General features: G+C 47.1%; 1 protein-coding gene across 2 annotated transcripts in view; it reads right to left on the bottom strand.

Moving 5' to 3' along the window:
• LOC138582601 (septin-7-like) overlaps window positions 1-24,389 on the bottom strand; it is a 403,409-nt gene that overhangs the window by 163,911 nt on the left and 215,109 nt on the right. For both annotated transcript variants that reach the window (XM_069654032.1, XM_069654023.1), the window contains 3 exons: window positions 15,083-15,183; window positions 14,489-14,623; window positions 14,283-14,400 (listed from right to left, as the gene is read on the bottom strand). In XM_069654032.1, coding sequence (XP_069510133.1) covers window positions 14,283-14,400; window positions 14,489-14,623; window positions 15,083-15,183 — 354 coding nt within the window. The remainder of the gene's footprint in view (window positions 1-14,282; window positions 14,401-14,488; window positions 14,624-15,082; window positions 15,184-24,389) is intronic.

The following is a 24,389-nucleotide window of genomic DNA, read 5'->3' as shown; positions in this document are numbered from 1 at the left end:
TTTCTTCAGTTTAGAATCAAACAAGAGTTTGGAGAAAGACACTCAAAATTTTAATAAAACAGCAGAACAATACAACTATTTTAAGTTCACTGTTGCCAAGGTGAAACTAATCCTCTTGGCTCTCCGCAGAGGAATCTCAGGTACTGTTAAATATCTCGGGGTGGGACAGCGGGAGGAGAAATTAAGTAGACTGGACACTTACCTTGTGTCTTTTTTATTTATGCAGATATCCATCCTACTGAGGAAGATCCATTGTCTGAGTTTTGTTATTTTGTCCCATTTTCCCTTTCCCCCAGGGGTGTTTTGAACTGAGCTGTATTTACAAACAGTTGCACACTGGACACCTTTGTGGGTCTGTGGGGTTCAGCAGCTTCCGAGTAACTTTTGGGACAGGACCGGACAAGGTCGAGCCCACCCCTGACGGCCGAGACCCACCATTCTCACTTGACTGGGGAGGATGGGAAGTTCTCGGCTGGAATAGGTTGGGAACTTGGGGAAGAGGGAAGGGAGCAGGGGAGAGGGAAAGGCAGAGGGGTGAGGGGGAGGGATGGGGAGTTTTGGTGGGTGAGAGGTAATAAGGGAGAGGATGGGGTAGGGCAAGACTGGTGAATGGGTGCCATGAGGCAAGGTCAGCGAAGCATGGAGGAGGGGTGCAGAAAATAGTACTAGCTGCGCTGGCGCCAACCGCCTTATGTGGCCGGGTAGTACAGGAAAGAGGATTCAGGCGGGGCAATATCTGCGCCGGCATGTCATACAGCTGGCATTATTGCAGGGGACTAATTTGCAGGGGAGGGGGCGGATTTGAAAGCGTTGGAAACCAAATGGGGAGGTAGGGTGTTTTGTTCCTCCTACTCTACTTTTGCAAGGGGAGTGTTGATTTGGGTGGCCCCAGGGATTCCCCTGCAGGTGGAACGGACAATGGGGGATACTGAGGGGAGGACAATCGCAAACATGGGGCACCTGGATGGGAAGGAAATGTGTAGTTTGCTTGTGCACCCAAAGTGGTTGATTGGGATTATTTCCCTTCCGTGATGGCATTGACAGGGGGATATCGAACTGGGCTGTACATTTGGGGAGGAGACTTTAATTGCGTTCTAGGCTCAGATCTAGATCGGACAGGTAGGGGAGGCCCCACAATGGTGCAGGCATGGGCAGAGTGGTGGGAGTCACATGGGGCAAGGAACAGGTATTCGCATCACTCGGGGACCCATGATTCATATTCCAGACTAGATTATCTGTTCACTGTGTGAGAAACCAGAAGGTGTCTCACCCACTAGTCCTCAGGGATCTGTCATCCAGGTGGCCAGGACACGGCCATCGCTTTAGATCCAGTTCCTGGGGGTGGACCAGTGCAGGAGACTGGGTGAGGGGTCTTCTGGGAGTAGGACACCGGATGGGGAGACGCAGTATACCCTTCATTGTAACACCTGCACCCCATCCTCCGAGGTAGGATATTTAGGAAATTTACCCCCTTACCCCTTTAGAACACAAACACCTACTCATGGACAGCCTGCGATGAGGGAAAACAGACTAACGCGAGCCATATACCAGACCTGTCTCAATACAATGGTCAGGCGAGGTCAGGCAATTACTGACCAGCACACACACTTCCCCACACGGCTAAAAGGCAGAGCACGAGAGCAAACTCTGAACAAGGCACACAAAGGAAACAGCAGTTCCAAGATGGCAGTTTAATGAGAAGAAAGACGGCGAGACAGAAAGGGGGTTGCAAGGGGGGGCGAGTGCCCTTGACCTTTTCAACAAGGAACAGTCACTCTCGTGCCACCTCAAGAATAGATAACGTAAGACCAGGAAACCAGCCTGAAGAATCCTGCATTGTGTGTAGGAGGTACCCGGGGGTCCTCCCATGTCGATAATCAAGACGGGGAGACTCGCAAGCTGTCGTGGTACTGTCCATGGCTCTACGAACAAAGCAACGCCACAGCGAGTTGGGGAGACTGATACAAGACCAGTCTGCGTTGAAACCAAGATTGCAAGTGGCAACATTGTAATGCGAGCGCTGGAACGAACATTGTTTGAAACGCGTGTGATAACCAACAAGAGTAATGTTGAGCAACAGATGAGCGATTGAACTTTGAAACCAAGATACAATACCTTTGACGGAGTGGTCCGTACCGCGTGGGTGCTCATTCGATTGTCTCTGTAAGGTATCCAGCTGAGAGTTGGCGCAAGTGTGAGAGTGGCAAAGAATTGTGAATTGAAGTGGTCCTGCAACGGGTCAAGCAAAATCTTGTACACAATCGAAAGTCTTCGATGTTGATACAGTAAAGAAAGTTGATGGCAAAGTAGAGAAAGTTGGTCCGAGCTCAGCAGAGGGAGATCAATTGAAAAGCTTTGTGTTAAAAGCCAGTTTGTGTTAAAGTAAATAAATTGATTTGATCCCGGCAGAGGGAGACAGATTGAAGATCTTTTGTCAAAGTGGATCTGAGCCCGGCAGAGGTGGATCCGAAGTGAATAGTGAAATTCCTAAGAAACTTGTGTACTTGCAAAATACTAAAAGGAAAGGAACTCTGTTGCATTAAGCTCTCTGAAAGAAGAGACTTTGAATGGCAAAGAGATGACGATGACGTTTTGAACTGCACCTCCGTGCTAGAAAAGCCAGCTCGAGTGTGCCACCTTGTACTATGCTGAAAACGTGGGGAAGGGAAGCCTATGGCTTGAATATCTCTACATCATTTCTTGAACACCTTTTTCTTTTGCATAACAGTGTTTCCCATACTATTTGTATTTAGAAGTAAGGATTGCCAAAAGGTTTATTAGTATAGGCCCTTTTATTTTGACAAAACTTGACTAGGACTGCATTATTATTTGATGGTCATAGCTTGCTCCAATCTTTAGATTTTGGACTGTGGTCCCTGGTGTCTGTCTTATTGTTGATACCATGCCTTCCTTACAACGGGTAAGGACCGTTTTCACTGGTTTGTCGAACACCAATATTTGGACAGGACTTTGTCCGACCATTCCCCGTTGTTTGCTATTCTGGAAAATCTGCAACAGCGTTCTGCTGTACAGGTGTGGCAAATGAGAGCAGGTCTGCTGGAGGATGGGGCTAACACGCAGTAGTGCAGGAGGCCATTTTTTTTGTAACTGAATGAGAGGTCGGTATTTTATGTGGGGACACACAGGGAGGCTTTTAAGTGACTTTGCAGGGAGTGTGCATGTCGCAGGCGGTAGGGTTCAGGACGACTTTGGACAAAGATTTAGACTAGGAGATCAAGCGTCTGAAAGGGGAATTGGCGGAGGAGCAGCCGATGGGGGAGGTATTTAACAGGAAAAATGTGCACTCACCAATAGGCACAGGATTCGCTAGCACAGTTCAACCGGGGCCGGTAGGGACAAGGCGGGTCGGCTTCTAGCGTGGCTGATAAAACAGGAGTGCCCAGGAGTAACCATCACCCAAATACATGACCCAGCAGTGAACTTCGTACTGTCCCAACTGGGAATACATTTTATGTCTTTATGGGCTATTCTAAGGAATTGTATTCGACAGAGGGCACTTACTCGGAGGTAGAGGCCTCGAACCTATTAGAACTGGTACGACTGCCCAAGTTGGGAGGGCAGGCCAAAGAGGAGCTAGAAGCCCCCACAGATGAGATCAGATTTGCAATAAGGGCTATGCAGACGAATAAGACCCTGGGTAGCGATGGGTTCCCGGTAGAGCTCTACAGGGAATTTGAGGAGATTCTGACCAATCAGCTAAAAAGGGTCTATGTTAATGTACTCCAAAAGGGGATATTACCGGGGACAATGATGGATGCAGTGATTGCGGTCCTTTTAAAGAAGGACAAGGACACAACGCAATGTGCTTCATACAGACCAATTTTGCTTTTGAACGTGGATGCAAAGATCCTGGGTAAAGTGCTGGCTGAGCAGCTGGCCAGGGTGGCCCCAAGTTTGGTGCATCAAGACCAATGCGGATTTGCAAGAGGGCGGGATACCGGCATGAACTTGCGTCGCCTGCATCTTGCAATGGACCAGGTCAAAGATTCACAGAAGGAAATAGAACTGGGTGCATTATACACAGTTACAGCGTTTGACTCGCTGGAATGGCTGTGGCTGTTTAGGGTGTTGGAAGCTTACGGCTTTGGGAGCCGTTTCTTAGAGTGGCTCCAGTTGCTATATAGCAAACCAACAGTCAGAGTTAAAACAGGCGGACAGGTATCGAAGGGGTGGTTGCTAGAGCGAGGAACCAGGCAAGGCTGTCTGGTGTACCCGATTTTGTTAGCTCTGGCACCTGAGCTGTTGGCAATGTACTTCCAAACGTACATCCCGGAAACCGCTATCAGGGCGGGTAGGGTATTGCACAGCATCTCGTATGGTGATTATGCTGTGTTGTATGTGGATAATCCATTGGAAGATATGCTGGTGATCCTGGAGGTTTTAGATAATATCCGGAAGTTGTCAGGAAACCAAATTAATAAATAGGGAAAATGTGTTCTCGTTTTCATTAGCGGGCTACCCTCCCGAACTGGGGACTGAGGTGGGAAAGGGGATCTTTTAGGTACTTGGGGATAGAGATCTTCCATGAAATTGAGGAGACAATTTGTAGACAATAGGGTGCGCACTGTCTGGTATAGGAGAGGCAGTGCAGCACTGTAAGAAACCACCACTTTCACCGATGGGGATGGGAGCGCTCTGTAAGATGGTGGTCCTTCCTAGACTTGTGTATTTCACGAATATTCCATATGCTGTCAAGGTGGTGTTTTTTTAATATGCTGGATAGAGTACTGGGAGAATTGCTGTGAAATGCGGGAAGGCGCAGAGAGGCAGTGAGAACGTTGCACCCGAGAAGGGAGGATGGAGTGCTGAACATGGCAGACTTCGAATTACATTTTATGGCGGCACAGTTACAATTGGTAGCACATTGAAATGAGGCCCCATGGGCGGTGTAAGGGGGGGGGGGCGATCCAGGGATGATTGCGGAGGGGGCGTGAAATTATTATGGGGATCCATAAGGGGGGGGGGGGTCGGTGATACGAATGTCTTTAGGGTGATCCGTGCAATATGGGACAAATGCTTGAGGAAACTGATCGGGTTTGATGCCATCATTAGAACCGCTTTGGGGAACAGTGGACTGGGGACGCTGAGGGAGCGGTAATGCGCCACTCTGGGGCATTTTTTTGTGGGGGGGGGGGCGCAAGCTGCAAACATGAGGAATGGAGGCGGACTTGCGGGGTGCCGAGTGGCCAGTTCCTCTTGTATGCCAAAGTAGTGAGGCGCCTGACAGAATTGTGGGAGAATATCCTTGAGGAACCGGAGACTAGTTCGGTAGCGCAGGTGTTGCTGAATCCGGAAGGGGACAGAGGGAGGACCACCAGGGTGTATGGAGCCTTACAGGCTGTGAGATTGCAGAAGGGATTATGAGTGAAGGAAAAATGGGTGAGAGACTCAGGGTCACCAATTTCAGAGAAGAGGTGGGCACAAATGTGGGAACAAGTCCGGAAGACGTTGCGGAATGCACAGTTTCAGCTTACTCAATTTGACTATTTATACAGAGTATATCTGACACCGGAAAGGCTGCATGTTATAGATCAGTGTCCCATGCTTGTCCCAGATGTGAGCACAGTCATGCCGGATTCTGGCATATGGTTTGGGACTGCCCAGTGGTGGCCAGGTACTGGAGAAGTGGTGGAACGTCTTAATAATTTGCTGAGGAGCAGGTATGACTATACTCATGAGGTGTGCTTATGTGGTCTGCTGCCGGGATCCAAGAGAAAAGGCACGGAACAAAATGTATGTGTTCCTATTGGTTGTAGCCAAAAGGCGGATTGCAATTGCATCGAAAAGCCCAGATGGCCCGTTGAGACACTGGCTCCAAGATGTGCATAAATGGGGCATAGCAGAAGCAGAGTATTTGAACAAACACATCGACACAGAGGGGGGGGGGGGGAATGATTGGCAGTACACTGGGGGCAACTGCTGAATGAACTAGTATCTAGTCAGGATTTGAAACCTCTGATGCAATTAATAGGAAGAGTGAGGGTATATGTGGAGAGGAGAACTGCAGAATGATGGTTGACGGGTATGGGGCACAGGAAGGTGACACATTGGCATTTGGGTGTGTGGGGGTAGGGATAGGGCTGGGTGGCAGGAAGGAAGGGAGGGACGAAGGGGCAGGGGATGTTTATAGACTTGCATAGTAGGTGGATTTGAGAAAATGTGATAAAGAAATGAACATTAAAGTAACTAGAGGGAGGAGTGGCGTGGGAAGGGGGGTGTCACGAGCTGGGCAGGTAATCGTTATCACAGTTGAAAACGCCATTCAAAATAGGTTTAAAAAAAATAATACTTATGGCTATCATCCCCAACAGCTGCATGACCTTCTAGACCATTACCGGAGCTCCAGTTGTCTTGCACTCCAATGATTTATTGGGCGTTGAATTGGCTTCATTGATTGAAAAGCCTAGTTGGTGGAGTAAATTAACGGCCTTGAGCATTGAACAAAGCACTTCTGTTACCCTGGTTAGGAGCCAGTCGTCTAGATGATGGTATACCAGAATGTTTTGATGGCAAAGTGTCGCCGCAAGCACCTTGGTGAATACATGGTGCTGATGCAAATCCAAAATGGAGTACCTTGAACTGGAAATGGCGTGAGCCCAATTTGAACCTTAAAAATTTCCTGTGACCGGGCAACATTTAAGTATATAAGTACTCATGTCTACCAGTTATCGCCCTTCTTTAGAAGCAGAATTATCTGCTGACGGGCAGTCATTCAGAATTGCTGCAGTTTAATGTACTTGTTTGCTGGATGTAAAAATAGTACTGGCCTTTTTGCCGTCTCTATTTTGTGTACTAGAAAATACAGCAAGTCATTTGCATGTTTACTGTATGAAAAGAATCGGTTTTATGGCATTCTTCATTGGAAAGGCATCTACTTCTTGCAGAAGATGTTTGCGTGATATTCTCCATTCATGTGGCTGCAGATTTTGGAACTTGCTTAGGAAGTTAGACACCATACCCTTGTGTCTAACACTCACTTGTCGGCGTTGGGATGATGTTAATTTCCCATCTACAGGGGAAGCATGGGAGGGATTTCTTGACCTTGCTGTCACCGAGGTAGAAAATCATTGCTGGCAGAGGTAAAAAATGCCCTGATTCCTGGCAGTTTGTCCTCTTCCTCTCTGTATGTTGGTGTAGTGCAGAACCGAAAGTGTAGGTTTGTGGGTGTGGCAAAGTAAACCACCCACTACTGTTAGGGAGATGTATTTTTATGCTTCATCTCCTCTCCCCCCCCCACCCCCCAGCCACCCTGCACCCCGCACCCCCCCCCCCCCCCCCAAGCACTTTTTGCTGGACTTCTGGACCTTTTTCTTTAATCCTGAATGAGTGGAGCCTTTTTACACTCATTCATTCTTATGGGCTCTGTCTTATGGAACTCTATTCTTTGTATTGTACCTATACTGAGTCCATTTTCCTCCATGGCTCAAAGGCATCTGAATTTTACTATTTAGCACACAGCGCCTTATGGGAAGTGTTGCTGGGGATCCTTAGGGTCCTCCTTTGAGATTATTTTCTTTCTCCTAGAATCACTATAGTTCTTAAAAATATACTTAGTATCTCTCCAAAAACTTCTGAGAGACTAGCACTCACCACCTTATGTGGAGTGCCAACGGGATACCTAGGATTCCCCTTCTCTCTGCTCCTGTGACCTTTTAGTCACACTCCTAGTTATGGCTGGTGGCAGTGGACGTGTTCCACCAACTATTGTGCAATTTCTGTACCGCAGGTTAAGTCCACAGCCTTGGTCGTGCACAATAGAGGCACCCAAGTACCAACTTGGGGCCTACCTTCTTTTTTCGCCATTACTAGAGTGGTTGTTCTTTGTTAGCCCCTATTCTGGGAGGGGGAGGCCTGTGTGTGTGTGTTTTGCCTTTGGCACGGACCCTTGGGTGTCCCCGCCTAGCCTCCAAGGTGTCTGGGCCGGCAGGAAGTGGGGAGGAGATTTCCACTCCCCTGTCCTTTGTCAGAGTGCCTGAATAGAACCAGCTCCAACTGGGTGTCTGGCTGTCCTGATTGGACAGCCAAACGCCCCTTTCTGTAAATTTCTGAGCTAGATTGCAAAGGAGTGTGTGCTCGAACTGTATAAAAGGTGAGGCTCTTGGAGTCAAAAGCAAGTCGACCACTGGAAGCTGAAGTAACCGAAGAAGACTACCAGACTGCAGACCCTTTGCAATTCCGTGAATCGCCCACTGCTGTCCTGACCCGGTTTTCTGTATGGGGAACTCTGAAGAGGACTCCTTCCATTTTACTGGTGGGAACAACCAGTCCCAAGACCAACTTTGTTTTGAACCATCTCCCGAGGTCCTATAAGTTTCGAGAGCTGCGGAACCCCCAATACCAGGAGACCTTCTGCCAATTTCAAGTGCATTGTCGTGGAAAAGCTGAATCCATCCAAATCTTTGCTGAGCCCTCAAGGACACGCCAGAGATCCGATCCAACTCACTCAGACCCCCTCATTGGAGTGCAGGAAGCGAAGAAGATTGACCGGGCAAATCGCATCCTTTGCTGGTGCTGCAGAAAAGGTGCCAAAACCACAGAGTAACCAAAGAAGTTGATGAAAGTCGTGCCAGAGATCCTCCCTTGAGACTGCTGCTGAGAGATCCAGTCCATTGTCCTGCCTTCAAGTCATCAGACCAAGGAATCCGGAGGTCAGGTCCAGAGCTGCAACATCGCGGAGCATCCACCACAAACATTTCCTTCTAATCTAAGGTACTGTGGGGGAAAAGGTATTGCTTCCCAGATTCCAGAAAGTCGCTCCAGAGCACTGGGGTGCACATTGAGGTGTCCAGGGCAACCCCTGCCTGCTTCCCTCCGACAAGTCGCTGCTTGTGCCCCTTTAGAGTTTTTTAACAGGGTCTCCAACGTTGGTTAAGCCTCTTTGTATCTTCCTTCCTAGAGACAAGAAAGTATCCACAGGAACTTTTGACTTCTGGTGCTTTTTAAGACTAAGCCTCTCCGAACTGCCTTTTAGCTAGGTTTGCGTTTTGGACTTTAAAAGACTTTGTGCTGTGAAACTGCCTGTAGTACTTGAAGCTCTGCTAGAATACTAACCAATTGTTTTCCTTCCCAAAAATCACTATCTTGTATGTGTATGCCGACTAAATAAATAACCGTATTACTTTGTGGGTGAGCGGTATTACCGAGAGAACTGTCAAATTCCTGTAACAATTGTACACGTTCAGCAACTACCAACTAAGAAGTGACCCCTTGAAAAGTATACCTGTGTGTTGATTTATTGTGCCAAATATTTAACAGTGATTCTAGTGTATATAATAAATCTAGATTTTAATATACATTTGTGTGTAAGTGTTTCTTTGAGGTTCATTACTGACTGGGTTCAGTGTGCTTACCTACAGCTCACATCTTCCTCTTAAGATAAGCCTGACTGCTCTGCCACTCTACCAAGGTCCTCGAGTAGTACAGACTGATACTAAGAGTTGGGGGATCTACAAACCACGGGGATAGCTTAAAGTCTTACTTCCAAGTGGAACTTTAGGAACACTCCACTAACTACATGATGTCTGGGTTGTTTGCGCTGCAGAATCTAACAAAGGTGTGGAACAAAAGGACTTCTGATTAACTGCATACCCTCCTTGTTTGTAACCTCTCCCAGCAATATAACCTAGGGACGTAAGGGTGTTGCGATTTATTTTAGCCACCTCACGTTCCTCATCAAGTGGCTTTCCAAAAGGACAGAATACTCCAAAGGCTTGCCTAGGAGGGTGGCAAGAGTCTCTAGCTTAAGCCAGTTCCTCTTAGCAAGAGGCAACATTTCACGACTGCTCCTTCTGCTATCTAGCAACCTGATGTTTCAGTTATAGTCCGAGCATTCATGAGGACATTAGTTGACATTTAACCCTCCTGTAGTATCTTAGGAAAAGAGGTTTGTAGCTCTGGTGGGATGTCCTTGGGTTCTGTGCCGTCCCATCAAGACTGGTTATAATGGGTCATAAGAGCAGTCGCAAACACCACTACATACATTGCAAGCTGCTGAAGTTGCATCGTTATGTCCTAAAGTGTAAAATCTTTCTACTATCTTTATTGGGAGGCTATTCAGTAACTGACAGGTGAGCATTAGCACTCTTCCTAGGAGCAATAACCACCAGTGAGTCGGTTTGCTGGTTCAGGGCAACATTTCTTTTCTATACGCGGATTCACAGGTTTAGATGGGACTAGAGCGGGTGCTATACGTTTGACACACTGCAGCAGTGGTATAGAGTGAGAAATTCGTTTTTTCTCTTCTAAAATATCTATGAAGTCATCTTCACTCGACACCTGTGGCTTTATGCCCAAACATTCAGCTGCTCTCTTATGAGGGATGTGTATATATGCACCATGATCATTGGTTGGTGATGAGGTAAACTGAAGGATCCTCATCTGGTGTGGGCAGGTTATACTCCACTGGAAATAAATGATCCTCTGCATAGAAACCATTCTATTAATGGTTCTTTTAGGGATCATTGCCCCATTTCTGAAGATTTTCGCACTAGGGTTGAATGTTTAATTTCAACGTAGAGCGTGGACCACAGTAGAAAGCCAGTTCTCCTCCCCAGTCCTGCAACTCCAAAAAGTCTACCAACTTCTTCTGCCGTATAGCAGGGGATAATTACCGTGTTGCCTCAGTGCATGTACCTGAAAACAGGTTGTGTAGACTGTTGAATGGATTTGAACTTTTTGAATGTCCTTTTGTCTGGCTCAGCAGACTTGTGTGTAGCAAGTGTAGTATTTGCCGGCATAAGTAGACATGCCTTGCATGTGTGACTTGCTTGACTCCTTGCACTTTGAGGTGTGCTCAATGCCCTTGTTGCAACTACTTTCAGTGTGGTGTTATTTATGCTTAGGGCGATGAGTGTGCAGCGTTACGGTCACCAGGTGGCTTTTCTCCGACTTGCTGTGAAAACGAGTCTTCGGAGCTGGCATGCATGGCGTAATTTGCCAAGCGCTTCCGTCGGTGGTCCGTAAGCGTTTTGGGCTTAAACTTGTGACATGCACTGCAAGAGTCCTCGGCATGATCCAGGCTGTTAACACACTTTGTGCATGTCCTTCTAAGTGCTCTGTTACTTCTGGAACGTAGGTTAACGCTCAATAAATACCAGAACAATAAATAAGGACATTTAGAGTTCCACCCTGGGCAAAAGTTAAGGTGCGTTCTCCATGTAGCGGTCATGAACGAAGAGCAACAATAATAGGGAAGAGAGGCATTCTATGGCATGGCGAAAAAGTGGATAAAGTTTCCCACACACTCTCCACACTGTATGCCAAAGAAACCAGGGTATTCAGACTTGGTACGCTTCGACTTCCTTTGGCGTCAGCCGTCCAAAAACCATTTTAATCTGCCATTGTGGCACTGATGGGGAACAAAACAATTGTCAGATATCAACACCTGAAGGATTACAGATCCGTGTACATGTAGGTTAGGGAAAGTGTAACAGGAACGTCCAGTTTATTTTAAAAAACAAGATGCAATAGTCTGAGCCAATCACCAGATGGCAGTGAATGCAAAGCATGCGACTAAGCAGATTTACAAGCCTCTGAAATATACATATACAGACGCACACTAATTCGGCCGGCCTCTGATGTTGTAGACATTCGTACAGCATTATACAGGCAAAAACATTGATGAAAGCCTATTTTGCAATATCCATGGAAAACTCCTTTGGTAGTAGATGATGAAATATGTAGAGATAGTGCTAAGATAAACCTCAGTTAACCCGCCCTAAATAATGGAAATGTAAGAGGATATTGAGGGGGACTTGTCATCCGGAGGACCACATCCTACAAGTACAATATTCATGGACAGTCCCAAAATTACTGATGGACATGAGGGAAACATGAAGATAAAGGCCTAAAGACACAAGAATAGACCATTCCATAAATACGACTGCATACATGTGCATATTAGCATCCTAAATGACCGGTTGCATCAATGTTTGATTCGTTCACCTTAGTTTAACCATTGCCTTACGGTACAAGTTGTTTGCCTCAACACCAGGGCTCTTCTTAACTTCCAAGTAGTTTAGACCAACTATGCCACTTGCACACAGCAATTTAAAATGTTTTGTTAAGAGACAAACAAAACTACCAGAAATCAGCTTGCATACCTACACTTTCGCCAATGCACCTTAGCACATGGACATACAAGGTTCCCAACCTCGACACAAATACCTCTATGCCTTTGAGACAGACCACCTGGAAACAGACCCACACATAGTACCCGGCACCTTCTGAACTGCAAGCCTCAAAGTGATCTTGCATTTTCCCTCTGTCCCCACCAACCTAACCCACCTCACTCATTCAAATCAACCAGAGTGCCTGGTGACAATGCAAATGACAGCGATGTGTGGTATAAATACCAGTATTGTGACATAATGTAAGTAGGGAAAGAAGAGTTTCCGCAGTAGTAAACAAAGTGCTTCTCTCTCTAGTTATTCAGCCGAATGTGCAGAGTACACACAGGAATGCCGAGTGAATAAACAACTTTAGACATTTGGCAATTAGCTACTCGAACCCTGCAGAATTATCCCAAACTGCTTGCAAAAACAGTATCAAACAGAGCGAGACCGTCTCATTCATTGTATGCTTCAGTAACAGATGCGCAATATGTGAAAATCAAGAAAAAGGGTAAACCTGAGTCAAGACCAAGCATTTAGGCTTAATGCTACAGCCCTTCGTGCATCAAAATGCTGCCAATGAAGAGGGATAGTAACAGGCAGAATATAAATGCAGTTTGGAGGAGGAATCTGGTCACTTTTCTGAAAGCACGTCTTTGGGTGACAATAGGAAGGTCTGATTATATGATACGCTTTGGTATTTATAAACGTGTCTGTACACAAGTGTTTCTAGGCACCACAAAACAAGAAAGGGGGCAGAGGAGGGAGACAGAGGGAAGATAAGGCAAACTATCCTACTAGGCCTTGTGCCATTTGGATCGTGCAAGTGCGACAACAGAAGTGGAGGGAGAAAAGATGAGGGAAGGGAACAGTGCAGTCAGGGCACCAAGGCTCTGAGTAAGTGCAGGCAGGGCAGCACAGCTCTGGGTAAATGCATGGAAGCCAGAGGGGCAGTAGGAGTTACAGTTACAGCCCCTTAAATGCACAGTAGGCCCAGAGGCAGTGCAGGAAGACTGGTCATGGAGGGGGCTGGTACCCTGTAAGACTCTCAGGGTACCCTCCAGACAGTCAGGGTACGCAGAAAGGATAGCAGGTTAGCAAGGAGGAGGGAGAGAGAAGAGCAGAGGAGAAAAGGAAGGTCTTGAGTAACTTTTGGAACTTTAGGTGGTCCGGCTCAAGTTTCAGAGGTGCAGAGAGGCCGTTCCAGAGTGAGGCACCTTAACTCTCAGCTTGGGGAAACGTCTGACCCTCAGCAAGCTTGAGGTAGCAGAGCAAAGGTCTCTAGAAGGAAGGTATTTAGGCAGAGAGAGTTGGATATAGTGCAGGCCCCGGCCGCAGAAAGTCCTGTGGACAATGCAAAGGGTCTTGAACTTGATCCTTGCAGCCACCGATGGCCAGTGCAGAGATTTCAGAGCTGGGGAGATGCAGTCCCTGGGCTTGAGGCCCAGGATAATCTTGCAGTACTGTTCTGGATTAGATAATTGCTTAGGTTAATTAACTTTTACTCGACCAGCTTCACTATAGGTGTGATGCCTACATAATAAATTACTTGTTCGAGCAGTCAGGCACTAAAATATATGTATAGGAAGAAAATTGTGGCAGAGGGGGTGTTAAGGCTTCGTGCACAGATCTGGACACGTGACATGCTGCTCATTGTAGGCGCTAAGCCACGTGATTTGGTACTATCTGGCCAAATACCACTTACAAGCATAAATACAATCCTGTCCTAGTGTGCATCAAGCAGGGAGGAAAAAAACAAGGGTTAAAGCACACAGGGACATGCAAGGGCAAGACATGCATTTGCAACCAGGCTACTGTTTTAGGTTTGATAGTTGTTGGCGTTGGCCATCACAAAACTGTATCCCCAATAACGCAATAAACGAAATGGCTCTTTGAAAGATCATCTGAAAGGTTGCCCTTTTCTGGGGTAATTTTGTCCACCTACATATGCAATCACCTGTTTCTTAAAAATAGAGACCGTCGCACTATTCACATGCTCTCCATCTGGTTTCTTGTCCATACTCTCAATTTTTCCAAAGTGTCCTCAGCTGTGTCAGTGCACCCCTTCCAGACCCCTTAACTGTCACGGTTTGAAAGCTGCACATTCCATCTACCTCACCGAATTCCTCTAGGGAAATTCAGTCAACTCACCTGTTTCTTGAAAGCAGCGCACTCCTCTGGTGTCATCGTATCGGCCTTGGCAATTAATGGGATTATGTTCACCTTGTCATGAAGCCTCTTCATAAACTCAATGTCTAGCGGTTTCAAACTACAGAGGAACAAAACAGTAAAATATATTCAGCAAGTGGTCATGATGGTAAGTATTCCGGTACACACTTGCACAGTAATGAACGTACCCATGTCCAGAAGGTGCAATAAAGTACAAGCAACAGTGCACTCTCGTGTCCGGGATCTGCCTCCGATTCACACGAGATTCAGCATTTAGGAAGTCCTCAAACTTGCTGTCAATGTGGTTAATAACAGGCTGCCAGCTACAGGTGGGGAAACAATTCCATGCATTTGTCAGTTAATAGTGCACCAACGTATCTAACAAAGTAAGCAAAGTACCAGTAAATGCAGTTAACCACGAGAAGGCTCATGCTAAAGAAAGACAAGCAAGGACAAAGCCCCAGCGGCGTAATAGACAGTAGGAAGATCGCACATGAGGCCCATTTTGTAAAGGAGCCAAAAACAATGGATGGCCCATTGAAACAAAGCAGTACCTGCCAAGCCCTTTCAAACATATGAGTTGGAGACACCAGTAGAGGACTACACAATTCTGTCAAACCTATATAAGCATCTTATAACACAGAATAAGATGCACTATTGGCAAGGGAGGCAGCCTGTAGCATATGAGCCTGGCAGCCTATACACCTACTTTAATTCAGCAAAAAGAAACAGAAATGAGGGTTTGTGCATTTAGCATATGACACTTGACAACTAACACTCACCAGTTACTGTTGTCCACTGCATCGCCAAAACCCGGAGTATCTACAATGGTTAGTGTCAACTGGACGCCACCTTCCTTCACCAGAACCTTTGACTGTTCAACCTACAGAAAGACAGATGTGACATAAAATTTAATAAAGAAGCCAGCTTGCCAAAGAAAAACAGGTGGCAGTGTTAAGATCAGCATTCTGCATAAGGAATAAAGCAAAAGTGGCCCTAAACCAATAATGTAATGTTATGCCATATGGAAGTGTAGGCATGGCACGAGAAGATATGTGAGCATGGGTAGAGTTAACTGCATGACCCATCAGGACAAACAAAACTAGATTGCAGGGAATAAATAACATCCTTCATCCAGAAAGGTGATAGAGGAGAGAGGACAGTAAGGAAACGACAGTGTATAAGGGAAGCTTGGGTAACAATTCTGGTGTGCGCATGGGGAGAAGGTTAGAATAGAGATCAATCAACAGAAAGTACATCATTGTACATGTGCAGGGAGGGCGGCAGTGGGGGAAAGAAAGTATGCAGTGATCTGAGGGGGGCATGGAAAGTAAAGAAGGGCGCTGGGGAGAATCCCTAGTAAAGGTAAACAGTTGTGGAGTGAGTGTCAAAGGCTGGAATTGGAAATTGGACAACAAAGATCAAATGAAAATCAAATATCTACATGACAAAATCTGCTAGTAGGACATGGCAGAAGTCTAGACATACTGCCTCATACCCAAAATCATTCAGGATAATTACTTCCAAATTCACAAAAAGGGTGGACAACCCAAGAGAATCAAAAGACTGCCTTTTCATTGAGGCACTAGCAAATGATTTTGGTGTGGTTGCAAAACCTCTAGTCACTGTTGGTTTAGAATGAATATTTCTTGCACCTACATTCATGAACATAATACGACAAACTGTTGTGTTGAGTAAAATGTGGCATCATAACAGGTCATTCCAACACTAATTGTGAACGTGTTTCAAGGACTACGTTCATGTGACTTTCCCGGTCTCAGGTGTATCACTAGGAAGATCAGGTGGTGGCCCCGAGGGCCGCATTCCTTGCATAATCTACCTGCAACCAAACGAGTTTAAACTGAGGATTCTCCTCCATTTTATGTGAAATATCTGAACAGCAAGTTCTTTTTATTTTCTTTACTCATTTCATTCTGTGACTAACTTTCATTAATATAATGTACCATCTCAGAATAATGTTTTATTAATCCAAAAAAAAGTTTACTTCTGGACGTTGTGCCAATCTAGAGTTAGGAAATCCAGGAAAGTCAAAGGGAAAACAAATTGGCTGGATTAGGTGAAAGTGTAACCCTTGCCCTAAAAAAAAAACTTTTTTATTTTTCTGGTTGCGGGGGACGTGCTATGGCCCTGCACGCAAACAAAAGAGCTGTCATTACCAATTTTGCAATAGCAGCAGAGTCCTTTGGCAGCTCTGACACACTGAGTGCATGTATGGCATGCCTCAATTTGGAGTGTTAAGAAGTTCTACAAGGAGCCTTTGTGCAAGACAGTGACGAATTCACAACCCAGAACATTACGGTGGTTTCAAACCTATTTGCTTTTCAATAACGCCCATGAGCAAGAAACAAGGTGAAGAATAACTAGAATAAAATGTATACTAGCTCTCTCTCTCTGGGGGGGGGGGGGGGGGACAGTTTGCCAAGCAAAACAAAAAAGTCAGCTTACTTGACTTCGATATTTTGTTTTAAAACAAACCTATCCTGCCATACTGGTTCTTTTCACTGCCTGATGCAAGGATGCATTTTTGATCACATCGGGTGGGAAAATCTTGAATGGCAAAACAGGATACAGAGCCAGCAGAAAATAGTCTCACGACTGAGATAAAGATAGAGGTGATCAAAGGCAGCCAAGATGAAGAGCAGGGACAGGGTAGGGGTGTCCCACGACTCTTTTGGACAATTTTTATTTTTTTTAATTGAAAAAACTAGTTTCTTTTGTACAAAACAGAAAAAAACTTTTGTTTCAATAGATAAAAGGAAAAACTCCATGACTCCATAACTCTGTATCTGAGCTTCAATCCGCTCCATAAAGTCAAGGTATTTCATTCCGCGCAACCATCCACCATTGTGAATGATGCAGCCTTAGGCTCATCTGCCCTAGACATCCATGCATTAAGTAGTTGAGGACAGACTATTCAGGGTCATTAATCCTTCAAAAAATAGGGTTGGCGACAGCTATTAAAAAGGAAATTTCAATAACGCATTCAAATAGTTCACAATTCCACAGACGTGTTTGACGTTATTGCCAGAGGAGACCAGGCGCCACCACGCCTCCATATCATCATCTAGAGGCGCGAACTGTCCAAGATATTAGGAACGCAAGTCGTTAGTTGCTTGACACTCCAAAATTAGATGTTTCAAGGATTCTACGCAAACAAAGCAGAATCAGCAGTAATTGTCAGCTGTAGATGGATCTTTACGACGCCATAAGATTTCCTTAGATTTTAAAATATTAAGGCGAAATCTCAGAAATTGCTCGCGATAATGGCTAGTGTAGCATTGGGTCAGAAAAGAGGCCTGGTCATTTAATTTTTTTGCACATAGCCCAGCGAGCTTGTTCAGTCCATTTGATTTCGCTTTTCTATATTGACTATCCAAGCCCAAGCCTCAAATTTCCTTTTTGCATGTTGGGGCCGAGAAATTAAATCGAAATTACATATATCTGCAGCTTCGACCCAGGCTTGTACTTTTGTCTGCCATTGGGCCAATAGGCTGAGGTTAGATGCGACTTGCATGTGGTTAAATATGTAATATGGTGATGCTTTGCGCGAGCAGGACATCTTGCGCATAAGAGAAATAGACTTCCAGATGACATGGCTGAAAAGGGAGTTCAGTGATAGTTCGTGGCAAATTAAAGTCATTGAGAGACAACGTGGGAGGTTAAGTGCCTGTTTCCAAAAGCGGCCTTCAAGTTGGTCCCATGTTGACTCCTTTATATTCCAACTTGCTTCGGCGCCAAACGTTAGAATGGGCACTACCTTTTGCAAGTAAAATGTTAGCATCGGTTTAAGTGAAAATTTCCCGAAATTTTTATTCAGTTTTGCCGCTTGAAGGGCAAGTCTTGAAGTTTTCAGTTTTATATCTTGAATCCACTGAGATTCGCATATGGAGTTGTTGAATTCCACTCCTAAGTATCAAATGGAATTGACAGAAGAAAGAGGATAACCACCAACTGTCCAAGTAAACGCTCTATCTTTTTGGCTTTTGACTGACCCAATTGAAACCATTTTCGTTTTTTCTGTATTGATAGATAGGTCGTTAGTTGAAAGATAGTCATTAAGGCAGAAAAGTAAACGTTGGAGACCAATCTGTTTTATCAATCAGGACAAGATAGTCAGCATAGGCAATGTAACTTACATGCACTTGATTTATTTTAAGTGGAAAACAATGAACCTGGGCAAGAGAGAGCGGTAGGTCTGCCAGAAATAATTTGAAGAGATCAGCGGCCAGGTGGCACCTTGTTTGACACCTCGAGTTGTTGGAATGCGTGTTGATATGTCACCATGTTTGTTAAGGCGTACTCGGATGGACGTATTAGAGTGGAGCGCTATTATGGGATTAAGAGTAGCAGCTGGACAATTCCACTTAGATCATTTCGACCAGAGGCGGTCGCGATTTATTCCGTCGAACGCCTGTTTCATGTCAATGAAAGCTAGGTGAAGTTTCGAGTTGGATTTTAGAGTTTGCAACTTCAACAACGTAAGCAAGGTAAGAATGACATCCACGCCTACGCCTTTGGAAAAACCGGTTTGCCGTTCATCCTGAATTCCTGCTTGATTAGCCCAGGTCACAAGTTTCGATCTTAAATTTGCACCGAAGTCTTTCCCAATCGAGTCTAAAAGGGCAATAGGCCGATAATTATTTGGATTGTCCCAGAAGCCTTTCTTGTGAATTGGGACTACGATTGCAGATAGCCAAGACTCAGGAAGGGTGGTAAGTTTGGCAATTCTCTCGAAAAGATGGTCAATAAAGAGGGCCCACATCGGTGCATTTTTCTTAAGCATCATGTTGCTGATGAGATCTGGGCCAGCTGCTCTGGAATTTTTTAGTTGCAAGATTGCTCGAGTGATTCCGATCTGTGACATTTCTACGTCCCATGGTACGTTGTTCTTTCGATCACAGACTACGGCAGTCTCATTCCCAGGTCCATTAAAAACCTGAAAAAAATGCTTATGCCAAGTATCTCCACAGACGGTATTTTGAGTTGAGTTTAGGTTATTTACGTAACCCATGTTCAGGATGTGCCAAATATTGTGTGTATTCTTAGTTATTAATAACTTCATCATTAATTCGGCTCGATCTTGTTCAATGTATGTGTGATCTTGCCCAGTTTCGGTAAGTAGCTCTTCTTGCCTTTACTTCGTCTGCTATGGCCTGGGTTGAGGTGGATTTTCTTTTTAGTCGTCTCAGGTCTCTGCGTAGCTCTTTCTTCTTGTCTTGCATTACCTTGCTAAATAGATGTTTATGGCATTTCTGCTGTTGCCCTTGATCATTGGAATCAATGACATGTAATGATAATAAGGGAAAGTAGTCAACACCATGCGGAGAGGATAACAGTCTTTCAGTTAAGGATCCAATCTGGTTGACGCTAATCCAGAGACGATTTCCACTAGAATTTGTCTCAACTGGAAGAGTGTATCTTGAGGTTGAATGCGAAAGGGCCAAGGAGCAGCCGAGCGTTAAGAGCATGTGGTCACTTTCAAGCGTTTTTCAAACATATAAGGTGGTATCCTTAGTCTCAAAGTGGCTAGAGACCCAAAAATAATCGATGATGCTGTGGCTGGTCTCACGGTGCCAAGTTGGTTGAGCAGGGATATCACCTCTAACTGCGCCATTCAACAATACACAATCTTGCGTTTTCATTGCGTTTGACCATCTTCGTTCCTTTGCGCCAAGATTTCCTTCGGCGATACGTTTATAGCTTTGATTTTTCCGGTCATAGTCGAACCATGAGCAGTTGAGGTCGCCACAGCAGATGGTTGTCAAATGATTACATTTCAAGGACACATCGTCCATCAAGAGACAGACAGCATCGACAAACACTTTATCGCTTAGTTCCAGTAACAGTTTATAATAAGAAGTGTCGATGTTGGCTGCGCGGTGTCACTCAGTGAATGCATTATTGTGCCTTGCACGTAAGGATTTGTATTAATGCATATCGGGGTAGTCCAGTTTTGAGACAACCGGACCATAGTTAACAGGCCCGCACTTGGGCGTCCTTGTTGATTTTTGATGGCTGGGTTGACTGTTATTGCAAAGCCATCTCTCATCGGTGCTTCAAGAAGCCATGTTTCTTGCAGACAGACTGCAAATACGTTGTCGAGGGACACTTCAAACCCATTAAACTAGTGATGAAATCCACGGGTGTTCCAGGATATAACTGAGCATGAGGCATCCAGGGTGCTCTGTCATAGCTATTTTGGACAATAGGCTTCCCACCTCAAGGCGCTAGGCCCAAGACAGGAAAACTGGAAGGTAACACCCCGCAGAAAGTCCCAGCAAGGGACATCCAGTGCAGCCAGTGAGGAGAAGAGAGCAACTACTAGGAAAAGCACAGGAAGGACATCCAGCAGAAAAAATAGCCAAGTGCAAAGGACACAGACTTGGCAGGAAGGCCACACTTGGTCCTAGAGATTCCGCACCCCATTAGTAGTGGCAAGTCCTCCAGACATTCACATAAGGTTTTGCAGAATTGATGCATACAATGGATCTCCCCTACATATATGCATTAAAGTATGTGCTCGTTTAAGTCAGCCCTCCAATCACACACAAGGCAGACACACAAAGGTTTAGGCTAAATCACCCAATACTCAGGTTGATGCATTCAGTTTGTATATTGGGTCTCTTTGGGGGAGGGGACAAGTCTAAACTACTACAGAGGGTGCAGGGCTGGGCTCAGAAGAGGCCATGTTTGCAAAAGGAACAAGTTACTTACCTGTAACTGTTCTCCAGCATGGGTCTGGCATGGATTCACATGCTCATGAATATTCCCCGTCGTCAGGCTGGGAATCCTTGGTAAAGAAAAATCAGTATCAGTTTCGTTTCTGATCTGTCTTTCGTAGTAGTAACCAATCACTGATCTCTGCGTCATACTGACCACAGACAATGACTGCCATCTCCATAAGCCCCGCCTCTGGCAGCCATCTTCAGATTTGGTAGCATGTGAAGTGGCAGTATGACCAAGTGAAGAGCCGCAGAGGGGTAGGCGGGAGCGTTCGCATGTGAATCCATGCCAGACCCATGCTGGAGAACAACAGTTACAGGTAAGTAACTTGTTCCTTCTCCAGCATGGGGTCTGGCATGGATTCACATGCTCATGAATATAAGAATACATAGCAGTACACACATGCACAACCACGGGGGGTGGCAAAAGGCTCAACATTAAGCAATACAAAAAACTCAACATTAAGCATCTCTTACCTCCTCACCAGGCTCACCTTAAGCGAACAGGTTGCGCAGCACTGCTTGGCCGACCCTGGACTCCTTCCTGGAATCCCGATCAATGCAGTAGAATCTCGTGAAGGTGTGCGTCGACCTCCACGTAGCAGCCCTGCAGATGTCCAGCAGGGGCACACCAGATAGGAACGCCGTAGTAGCAGCGATCGCTCTGGTCGAATGGGCTCTCGGACAGCCTGGCAGCGGTCGGTTAGCCAACCGGTGGCAGTGCATGATGCAGCCGGAGAGCCATCTGGAAATGGAAGATTTCGAGAGAGCCTTCCCTTGATTCACAGGTCCAAAGTTCACGAATAGCTGTGATGTCCTCCGAAAACTCTTCGTGCGGTCCACGTAGAACTTCAGCGCTCTAGCCACATCCAGCGAGTGCAAAGTCCTCTCGGCCGGCGACGAAGGAGACGGGAAGAAAACGGGTAACACCAGGGGCTCGTTAAGATGGAAGTCCGACGGCACCTTGGGCATAAAGGAGGGGTGCGTCCTAAGCACCACCCTCGAGGCATGGAAAGTCAAGTACGGTTCTTTGCAGGATAGGGCCTGGATCTCTCCCACTCGTCATGCGGAGGTAATGGCCACCAGGAATGCAGTCTTCCACGACACAAACTTCATCGGTGCGGAGTGCCTCGGCTCGAATGGGGGCCCCATGAGCCTGGTCAGCACCACGTTAAGTTCCCACGACGGGGCCGGAGCCCTCACCGGCGGGAACGACCGGAACAGTGCTTTCATAAACTCTTTTACCAGTCGATGGGACCACAGGGACGTCCGTCCTGTGGTTCTGGTATATCTGGAGATAGCCGCCAGATGAATATTAATGGAGGCATGGGCTAGCCCAGCCTTTGCCAGCGATAGCAGGTACGGCAGCACTTGAGGTGCCGTAATCCGTAGGGGGTTGATCTTCTGTGCTCGGCACCAGATAGAGAACCTCTTCCACTTGTGACCGTAGCATTTGAGAGTCGAGGACGCCCTGGCCTTTGCAAGAACCTCTCTGCAGTCGGCCGGTATATCGTACCCTCCAAACTCTAGCGCTGCAGGAGCCAAGCCTGCAGGTTCAGCGACACCGGGTCGTGGTGGAAGATGGCGCCTCCTTCTCTGGAGAGAAGATCCGCGTCCGCCGACAGCTTGATGGGAGGGGATGTTGACAAGTCCAGAAGGTCCGGGAACCAGATCTGCCTCGGCCACGCCGGTGCGACGAGGATCATCCTGCACCGGGACCTCTTGAGCTGGCTGATGAGTCGAAGCAGCAACGGAGGGAACGCATACAGGTATAGGCCGTCCCAGGGGAACGAGAACGCATCGCCCATGCTTCTCAACTGGGGAAACCTGCTGGCGAACCTCTGGCACTTCGAGTTCGTCGCTGTTGCGAACAGGTCGATTTGGGGTTTGCCCCATCGTCGGAAGAGTTGATCCACCTGATCCTGGCGCAGTTCCCACTCGTGACACGAGCGCAGCTCCCTGCTGAGCGAGTCGGCGATGGTGTTTCTTTCTCCTGCCAGGTGGAAAGGAACCAGGAACACCCCCTGGGAGACCGCCCAGTGCCACAGATCCTGAGCCTCCTTGGATAGGGCTGGGGATCTGGTGCCTCCCTGCTTCCGTATGTAAAACCTTGTCGTGGTGTAGTCCGAGAAGATCCGCACCACCTTGCCCTTGAGCGACGGGTAGGAACGATTTGAGAGCCCAGAACACGGCTCGGAGTTCCAGGATGTTGATGTGCAGGAGCCTCTACTCCGGGAGCCAGAGGCCTCTTGCGTGGAGATCTCCGGTGTGGGCGCCCCAACCTTCCAGGGAAGCGTCCGTCGTCACCGTCGCCTGGTACGCCGGCGTCTGAAAGTCCTTGCCCGCCGTGAGGTGCGCTCGAACGCCCCACCACTGAATCGCCCGCCGGAACACCTCGTTGAGGGGGACCCTGTCTTCGAAGGTGCCCGTCGCCTGCATCCAACGGGCGTCGAGAAATTCTTGAAGAGGGCGCATCCGTAATCTGCAGAGGCGCACCAGGTAGATGCAAGAGGACATCATCCCCAGGAGGGACTTGATGGACCTCACCCTGGCCACGTCCGTGGCTAGCAGGCGCTGCACTTTGCCCAGAATGATCTTCGTCTGTTCTTCCGACGGTGCCGCCAGGCGCCTCACTGTATCGAGCTTCGCTCCCAGAAACAGGGCCACCTGGGACGGCACCAGGTGGGACTTTGGGTAATTCATGGCGAATCCTAGGTCTGTGAGTAGCTGGACGGTCCTCGCAGTGTGTTCGACGGCGAGTTCCCGCGTCCTTGAGCGGATGAGCCAGTCGTCCAGGTAGAGGTAGACGTGAATCCCCTGCAGGAGCAGCCGTGCCGCCACAGGTGCTAGGCACTTGGTAAAGACCTTGGGGGCCGACTTCAATCCGAACGGCAGTGCTCTGAATTGGTAGTGGCATCCCTGGACGATGAACCTGAGGAACTTTCGGTGACTTTTGAGGATGGGAACGTGGAAGTATGCATCCTCCAGGTCCAACGACGATAGAAAGTCGCCTTCCTCCAGGTGTCCCAGCATGTGCTGGAGGGTGACCATCCTGAACTTTTGTGACCTGATGTATTTGTTCAAACGACGAAGGTCCAGGATGGGGCGCCAGCCGCCAGTCTTCTTTCTGACGAGGGAGTACCTTGGGTACACTCCAGAGCCCCGGAGACTCTTCGGGACGAGCTCGATGGCGCCTTTCCTGAGCATCGCCCGTACTTCCAACAGCAGTTGCGGGACGTGATTTTCCTTCCTGGCCACAGGTGGAACGCGAGGGCACTTCTTCAGGAATTCGATAGTGTCCTCTTGCCAGGGTATCCAGCACCCAACGGTTGGTGGAGATGGACTT

Source organism: Ambystoma mexicanum, chromosome 1p (assembly GCF_040938575.1).
Source record: "Ambystoma mexicanum isolate Mex_15411 chromosome 1p, UKY_AmexF1_1, whole genome shotgun sequence".
NCBI lineage: Eukaryota > Metazoa > Chordata > Amphibia > Caudata > Ambystomatidae > Ambystoma > Ambystoma mexicanum.
This window is presented reverse-complemented; position numbering and strand designations above follow the sequence as displayed.